This window comes from Scatophagus argus, chromosome 13 (assembly GCF_020382885.2).
Source record: "Scatophagus argus isolate fScaArg1 chromosome 13, fScaArg1.pri, whole genome shotgun sequence".
NCBI lineage: Eukaryota > Metazoa > Chordata > Actinopteri > Scatophagidae > Scatophagus > Scatophagus argus.
The window spans coordinates 14,816,593-14,825,684 of record NC_058505.1 but is presented as its reverse complement, the minus strand read 5'-3'; the positions used below and the strand labels follow the sequence as shown (position 1 = coordinate 14,825,684).

The window sequence follows — 9,092 nt, the reverse complement described above, 5'->3', positions numbered from 1 at the left end:
TAATCAGGAGCTCAATATGAGAATATGTCCATATGTAACCCACAAAGAGATCAGGCTGATTTAGTGTGTGGTTGAGCGCTTTTCCTTTTTTTTCAAATGAATAGCAGTCTCTGCAATAAAAGAGAGCTTTAAGTATAAGGTTTGGGGAGGGAAAAAGGGAGCCTTACAGCTTAGGATTGTCAGGTTCAAATTTCCATTATGGGCAGAGTCCATTCGATGACCCCTCACTAATCGTTCGGACTTTTCCGCCAGGCTTCGTCACTTTCCGCGCTCTTCATATTAGTTCCCACGCACTCTCCTTCCCTGCGCCGTGCTGAGCTGGAAAATGGCTGTGTAGGGGAGCGGAGAGTCATGAACGGGAAAGGAAAGAAAGAGCGAGCGAAAGAAGGCGAAGCAGTAAGTGAACTCAGGGTTTGCTAGAAGTTTAATGCACTTCGAGAAGATATCGTCCGCACATACGGCACTACACGGACCGTGTCTGCTACTTTATGTTAAAGCGCCGCAGCCGAAAGTGAGAAGAGTCAAGAAATATCCGCGGGTGAGTTTTTCCAAGTTATTGCACATTTCCAGTACAGCAGGGCAGCAGCCACTGTACTGGAAAATGGTGGAAGCGCTGCAAGTGTGCTTAACGCAAGCAACTTGCTGTTGCCGTTGGACTTGTGTCCCAGTTTTAAAGTTTCAACACAGTGTTTTGTTTTACTTGTTTATTGTATTTTCTGGGCTGCAAACATTGCGCTTAAATGCAGCATTTATTCTTGCAGCATGTTGCTCGATGCTCGCGTTTGTCGACAGTTGACGTGTGAAGTTATGAAAACCCGCTAACCCGTTAACTTAGTGTAAACTTTATCTTCTAATCTTACTTTACACTTAAATTGATTGAGTTTGTTGTTCATTCTTGATATCCCTTGAGAATATGGTAAGAAGGTCTACTGAAATGACTTCACTGAGGACTTTAAAAGCATGTAGCTTTTTAAGTTGTCAATTTATGCAGAATTTAAGCCCTGCGTTTACAGTTATTGGTTTTTTTTTCCTGCTAAATGCTAAAATTCAGATGTTTCAGATGTTACTAGCTTTGAAAAGGTTGTACTGCAAGACAAAAATACAACAAAGAAGTCAAACTTGGCAGCGTACTCCGTGTGTATACGTTACAGGGTATAATAGTACCTTTACATTGACTGTGGACTATATGAGGCCATGCAGTATGGAGGCCTTACATAGCTGAAGGCCTGGCATGATATGTGTGTCACATCCCCGGTTTGAGGATTTAATATGCATCTAGAAGCTAATGGAAATTGTACCACTTGCATAATAAAACAAGATACTCATGTGTGTGGAGACCACCCCTTCTCTCTCCCTCTCTTGTAATTACTCAATCCAGTATTATGCAACCAAATGTCAATCCTCCATTTCACTGCTTTGTCAATGAGATGCGTGACTTGTGGCAAAGCTTTCATTCTCCTTCAAAATACCATAAAATGCAGTGAAACACAGGGCTTGTTTCACCCAAACTTCCATATGGAGTGAAGCCTCTCAAAGTGCCGAGTGCCTCCTCTCCGAGGGGCTGAATAAAACGTAAGCTGACTTCGAGTTGGACCAGACGCTGTACAGCTGTGGTTATTTTTGTTAGATGTCCTTCAGCTTGGGGACCCACTTAGATTGAAATGGTGTTATTTGATCGAAATAGCAACAGAATATGGCTGTAAGGGCAGATTTTAGACATAGCTGCACTGGAAATACTGCAGCCGCTGAGCTGGGATTCATACCCAAGAAAAACAAAGCATCTGATAGTTAACCAAAGTACAATTTCCTTACCTTCTCAAGGAGACAAATGAGCCTATTTGGACTCCATCGTTCTGGACCCAACACACTGAGTGCAAATATAGTTGGTCACTTGTAATCCACTTTTTGGAAACCTCTGTCCTGGATGTGACCAAGCTGTCAAGTACTGACAGGAGTTGGGCACATGTCACCACTTATTGAGTGTTTTTCCCCCGCTTGTTCCCTTCATCCAGGAATTATATTCAGATCATAAAACATTTTTATACTACCAGTATGTCAAGTGACAGACTAAAAGTCAAACATATTAATTGTTACATTAAATTAGTTTCAGTGTAGAAGCCATTTAATTTGAATGACTTCATCACCAAATAAAACTAGTTCCTCTCAGTGTCACAAGGCAATCAGTATTTGATTAGCTTTGTCATTGCTGTGTGTTACAATGGAGACCACTATATTTACCAATATATATATTTGTCTTATCGTTTAGACAAAATAGAGTTAGTTCTGAATGTTTTGGAGTGCAGTTTTCTGCATTTATGTGTGGCTTTTTTAGAGGTATGTGTGTATTTGTTTTAATAACCAAGAGAAAGGCAGTCATCTGGGTGAAAGAAACAAGTATGGGGCTTACTAACCACGCAGTATGTGCTAACTATGCAGCAAAAGGGCTTGTGGTATTTTCAGCTGTCAGACTGTGCAGGTTTATCAGATTTTCTTTCTGTGTCACATTCAAAATGTTTAACACCACAGTTACATGGCTTTTAAGGTAGTGTTTAAACCAGCTAAGGTGTTGAATTGCCTGCATCTTACTTCATCTGATACATACAGTGAGTCCTCTTTAACTGTGGAGCCTTGTGGAATATTTGACTTTTCAGAACAGTGCCGTCTCAGTGCGACATAATCTTCGTAGCAGATGTTCCTATTTAGCAAAGTGAGCTTTTCAACTTCATTATGGACAGATCGAATTTAGGTGAAAATAATTTAAATCATAAAATACCCAAGCGCCCATTTTCGGCTGAAAAATAAGTCCTCACAAGTGCCTGTGTTGTTGGCTTGTCTTCCCTGCCTGTGGCGCAGTAGATTTTTCAGTTCCATGTGGACAGATGGCCAGAGGCCAGGCTGCATGCGTGGTGGCTCTGTAGTCAGCTCCTCACCAGCAGGGCCGACACATACACAAACTTTAAAGCAACAACTGTGTATTGATGTGAATGTCTAAATTTTGCAAATGCATAAAATACATACAATCTCTGAGAGGTATTGTCGTTTTTTTCTGTCCTTTTGTAAAACTTGTAAAAGCTAACTCTGTAATCTTAGAAACAATCACACAGCCATGGTGTGAACTGCTGCTGATAATTGGACTGTATTTGTTATGAAGATATGCTGACAATTGAGTCCACTGAACTTTAAAGAATGTGATAGGCTGGAAAGTAAAAGATTAAGAGAAGAAACTAAATTTGAGGCAATTTACTTATTACTTCAAAGGGCTAATAGTAAGAAAGGAAAAAAAGCATCAGTGCGGCAATAATAACATATAATATTGGTAGTAGATGGTGGATATGATAGAGTATATACTGCCAGAAAATAAATTTACCAATGAAAATTTTCTGAGACCACATGTACTGTGGCAGTTATCACTTCTATATCTCCATATTTCTGTTCAATTTTAAGTGTTATATTTTAAGAAAACAGTGAAGGGCTGCAACAAAACCTTATTATGAAATTTAATTTTTTTTTTATTCTACAAATCATATGATACAGTGTCAATAAATGGAAAGAAATGTCCATTGTATGCACTCTTTTTTCCCCCTGAGAATTAGTCCAAAACCCTAAGATTTTTATTTTGTAATTATAAAAAAAAAACCCCAGAATAAAACAGAAGATGAACAGTTGTACATTATTTTTCTGCCCATCCACATATCGGTCTACTGACTAATTGTTTCTGTTTTTAGTTAATGCTTGACTTTTTAATGCATAAATTAATAGCTACTTCATCAGTCTTATATAAATATGAAAAGACCGACTGTGGAAAAAGCTTTTAGTGTGAAACTTATCTTATACACCAAGTGCAGTAACAACAACATGAAGTCACCAAATTATTAAACAAATATGGTATTTTGGATATTAATCTATGTGAGTAGCTCTTCATTTTGCTCTGAATAGTTTTTTTGCCATTTTACATTATACATACTGGTGTATAATGGACAGGTCAGAGCTCCACTGGCTGACTAAACACATCAAGAGCCATTTGATGTCTGCAGACAGCAAAGAAGAATCTAGATGCCATTTTGAGTTCAGTATCAGGTCTCACTCCCTGCCCCGCAGTTAAACAAAACCCTCCTGTCTGTGGACTGAATCACAAATATAAAATCAGAAAAATAATGACTTACTGTGAACATGTGTCAATGTTGTACCTTCTCACATGTTTTTAAATTAATGTGTTTATGATGCACAGCTGTTTACTAAAATTGCTTAGCTACTGTACTGGCACTTTTTGAGCGAATCTGTCATCGTTTCTTACAGTGTTCCTGTTTTACAGAGGCCAGAATGTATTTTTTTCCTGTTCGTGCATATAATCTTCACATTTATCATCCTATTAATGCAGAAAAACAAAAATCATCTCCTTTCATCTCATTGCACCACTTCAAAATGACTCAGGAAATTCACTCCAATCACATGGAGCCTTCAGTGTTTCCATGTTGTTTCTCATCATTATCCTGTTGCCGTTTCATTTACTTAAAATTATCACTTCATCAAAGATGATGAGCAGTCATTAAGTTTGCAAAGACTGAGAAAGTCAAGTGTGTAGGGGGGAAAAGGTGTAGTTGTTTGGGTCAGATGTTTGATCACTGCCTAGATACATTTTCTAATATTAGAACATTTCCTTGATTTGTCCGGCTTCTCTGGTGACTGCTGAGCACATGGTCAGAGCAGCAGCCAATCAGAGTGCAGGATTAGCTTTCCCTCTCTCTAGCAACAGTGAGTTACTTGCTGCCTATTCATTAATTATTTTCCTGTGGTCTCCCTCAGCCGTTTGGATTCTGCTGATAGCAAAGTCCTCCGTCTCTCAGTCTCACTCTGTTTTTTTCACTGCTTTCTGTTGCTCTCTGCTCTGACTGAATAAAAAGTCTTAAAAAAAGGATGGATCCAGTGACGCTGAGCTTGCCAGCTGCTGCTGCTGCCGTGATCTGTGAGCTACAACAACACTATCAGACCAGGACTGTAACAGAGATGACTCTTCTCTCACCTCGTACGACTTTTTCTGCTCTGGAACTAAATAATAAAAAAGGATTACTGAATGAGAGCGCTCCCTGCGCATTGTTTTTTCTTTCTCTTGGTCCTTATCTTGTTTTTGCCTCTTTTCTGCAACAGCGCTCTGACTACGAACAAATAAAACATGGCAACTGGAAAAACAACTGGACTTTTTCGCTGGCTGAGGATGGGGGGGGGGGTGTCAGTTGGAGGCAAGACTCTGTTTGTGTTGGGGGGGGAGCAGGTGGAGAGAGGAGGGAGGGGGTTTTAGGGTTGGGGGGGGTTATGGTGGTGTGAGGATTGCGGGCTGTGGTTGGGTATGCCAGTGCCACGTGTCTAGCCTGGCACCTCTTGCTTCTCGACTCGAAGGATGTTGGACTGAGAGTCTTGCTGAGCCTGTCCGGCTTCTCTCTGAACCAAAAGTGGGGTGAGTGTTGCACTCTGCTGCATCCTGTTATCACGATAACTCTTAAACCTTTTTTACAAAGATGATATTCTTACTCACGATGGCTTGCACTGAATGTATGTTCGCTTTTCGAACGTCGTGGAGGGGGGATAATCTAGACTAAGGTTTGTCAGCATGCACTTTGGCATTCAAAGATGCAAACCAGAGATTTAGATTTATTTTTTAAGGCTTTCACCTTGTTTCATTGAAGCGTCTGCAGTGCATCACTCCAAATATTGTCTATTCACGAACGTTTATGAAATGATTGCACAACATCGGGCCTCACAAACCAGGCCTATGGTTATTTGGATTTGGACGTTTTGGGAAATCGCCCCAAATAGCTCCTGGCATACAGGACCAAAACTTCCATCCACCTCCCTGTCCCTTTCACCCTGCCTCTCTACCTGCTTCATCTCCTCATTGACATCCTTTCATCCCGTCCAGAGAGGTTAACAGAACCGTTGTCCTTGGTTGGTTCACAGACCACAGATGTCGTACTTAATCTGGAAACCCTAATCTCTCTCTTTCTCGCTCTCTATCTCGTCTCTCAGTATAGTTGCCATTTTGAATTTTAACTTTGTAGCATTTTGTTTTTATTTCCCTGCCCAAATGGCCAAAAAAGATACACGACTTTTACGCATTTTGCCGAGGTTATTATAATCTAGTGTTTTCAGACCCCCCAAATTAGGATTTTTGAAATTCAGTGTGTGATGGATTTGATTAAATTGGTTTACTAGAACCTTTTATACTGATAAACCTGAACAAAGCTGATCAACTGGCTTTTTATTGGGCCATTTATCTTTATCTGAGAATATTCGTAATACGTAAATGAATGACCTTTTTGCTGCATATAGGCGCTGTAACATAAGTGATTAGAAGGAGTGTGATATAATGCATGCAAACATTTGCTTTTAAGTGATAATTTCTGAGATTGTGCCAGGCTTTGGTTGCTCAGTTGTCCATTTGGTATTCTCATCTGGAATACACTTGGTTCAGTATGATTTTGCCATTCTGACACAATGAAGCTGAAAGTATTTGTGAGCCAACACAGAGCTGCCTTTTTCTTTCTCCAAAGGAGACTTAATTGTTACCAAGGGTTCTGCATGTTTCAGAAAATTCTGGTTGCCCTACAGCCCTGGTGCAGGTCCCTTAACCATGCTCATTGTGCGAAAATGTTTTCTTCGCCATTTTGCATGAAATTCTTTTCGGATTCTCCTAATCACCCATGTTGTGTAATTTGAAGGAACGTTTATTTTACAGTTAAACTTCTTGTTCCTGTGGAAACTGTGATGCATCAATTAAAGCTGTGAGTGTGTGAATGTAGAGTGGTGCGAATGGAGGCTCCTGTCCAAGGACCCAGTCTGCTGTTGGTCATGACGCAGCAGCATCATCCGATCTCCCTGTCCTTACCGAAGACTGCACAAATGCATGGAGCTGCCGCAGTTCGCCATTTTCATGCACCGCTAAAGCTTCGTTTCACATAGATATGTGCCGCTTTAGTTATGGCTACTTATTGAATGGAAACAGTATTTATTGACAGTTAACTCATATTATTTCGTGATTGCAGTTTTCATTTTTATTATTTTCGAGACTAATTTCAAATTTTTTTTTTTGCTCTTTTCCCTTTTTCTTTTTTTTTATTATTATTTTTTTTGGGTGGGGGTGGTTTATGTAATGCAGGTCGGTCATAATCCCTGTCCAGAACACATTGGAGCCCGAAAGAACCAAAGAGGATTAAAGACCTTCCCACTCTGCTCGCCCTCCAATCGGAGCACTTCATTTGACCGTGGGGAGCCAACGGTGCAGGGCCCACAACTGGCGAAATCTTTTACCAGGCTGCTCCAATAGCGCCCTGCCAGCAGGTTTTCGCTGCTTGAAAGAGCATGTTGCCAACGCTCTCCCTCTGCTCCATCATCTGGCTCAACCGGGGTATCAAGCTGAGGAAAGTGCACCAGTCCACAAACACCGGCCAGGTGTGAAATCGGTGCCACCACAAACATAATAGCAGCAGAACGCCACCTTATCGACTTTTGAAAATGCTTCTAAGCTTCGGGTGACTTCCCCTCCTTGCCTCCTTCCCCCCCAACCTCCCAGGCTGACACCAGAGTTTAGTGACTCAACAGCCTTTTTGGTTTCTGAGCAGGATTTCTGCATAGTCAAACCCTGTTGCAGTGGGACTCTGGCTGCACCATCTAATCCTCTGTTTGGTGGCCATTTTGATTTTTGCCTCCCTAACAAAATGGCGGCGGAAGGCTTTCAGTACCTCGCTCTCTACTCATTCACCAAGGACCAGGATGAGGACTTGGATCTGCAGCCTGGAGACCTTCTGACAGTCAGCAAGGCCTCTCTGCTGTCTATGGAGAACTATCAGGAGGGCTGTGTGGAGCATCCTGAGCGACTCGGCTGGCTCCTCGGGTACAATGAGCGCACCAAACAAAGAGGCGACTTCCCTGGGACGTATGTTAAGTATGTGGGACCGGTCAAGATGGCACTCCCGTCGAGCCAACCCAGGTCCCAGCGACCTCTCCCTGCTGCTCCACGACCAGAATCGTCTCAAGGTAAGACCCCTTTCATATATGTATGCGTGTTTTGTGTGTTGTGTGTGTGTGTGTGTGTGTGTGTGTGTGTGTCTATATATATATATGTCTATATATATATAAAATGCCTTGTCGCATGATTTTCTCAGTCGTGTAGTCAGTTATGATTTGCTTGTAGTGCGACACTATTGCAAACTTTAAAATGTAGTGTTGCGTTGTCATACATTGGAGTCAAATTAGTTTGAGTGACTGGCACAGAAATTGGTTGATTTCTCAGTATGCAATTGAACAAGAGAACTTCTTTTTTATACTCAGCCTTCAATAAGGTTTTCAAAAGTATCAATACTACTGAATAATTTTTGATACCATGTGTGTGAAACGATACCATATCTGCATTTGATAGTAACAAAAGCATTGAAACTATCTACAAAATTATAATTAACATTATTACAAATGCATTGGTATGTGTTCACTGACTTTTTCTTTACGAGCATTGTACACAGGTTGTTAATGAAATGAAGTAAGCCTTTTTGTGCACAGATCATTAACAAATGTACAAATGCAAAAATAGCTATTAGCTGTTGGTTGCTGGTCAACTACACTTGGAGTTTTGATAGGGTTCTCACATTTGGCAGTGACCTCAAGCTGACCCTTTAATCTACTATACTTGAAACACGTCATAAGCCTTACCTCCTTGGAAGCACAGCTAACCAAACTCTCTGCTGAACAATAAAGGGCTAATCCATCTACTTACTGGACTCTCCTGTACAGGTCTGGCATTGATTCTGTCTTTCTGTGTGGTCCCCTTTACGCTCAACATTAACATGTGTCTTTGGTGTCCAAACTGCATCTGGGCTTATCTGCACAAAAAGGCTTGCCTCTCAGTATTTGTCCTACGTTGACAGCTTTGACCTGGAAAAGGGGTCAGGGGTCATTGATGTCTGTCCGTCTTTGGTTTTGGATGAGGGGGGGTATTTGGGGTCTGTCCAAATTTGGTTGTACAAGGATCGTATTCATAATATTCTTGGGAAGTTTTTCTTGCACTTACAGTACGTAAAAATTTGTTGAAAACACTATTTTTTTTT

At 41.0% G+C, this 9,092-nt stretch overlaps 1 protein-coding gene across 3 annotated transcripts in view; it reads left to right on the top strand.

Moving 5' to 3' along the window:
• Positions 1-246: 246 nt before the first annotated feature.
• pik3r2 (phosphoinositide-3-kinase, regulatory subunit 2 (beta)) overlaps positions 247-9,092 on the top strand; it is a 34,092-nt gene continuing 25,246 nt past the window's right edge. Inside the window, exons 1-2 of one of the 3 annotated variants that reach the window (XM_046408025.1) lie at positions 247-396; positions 7,151-8,028. In XM_046408025.1, coding sequence (XP_046263981.1) covers positions 7,710-8,028 — 319 coding nt within the window. In that variant the 5' untranslated portion in view covers positions 247-396; positions 7,151-7,709. Of the gene's footprint in view, positions 539-5,318; positions 5,453-7,150; positions 8,029-9,092 lie in introns of those variants that run through there. The other 2 variants (XM_046408024.1, XM_046408026.1) reach the window with 2 other exon arrangements.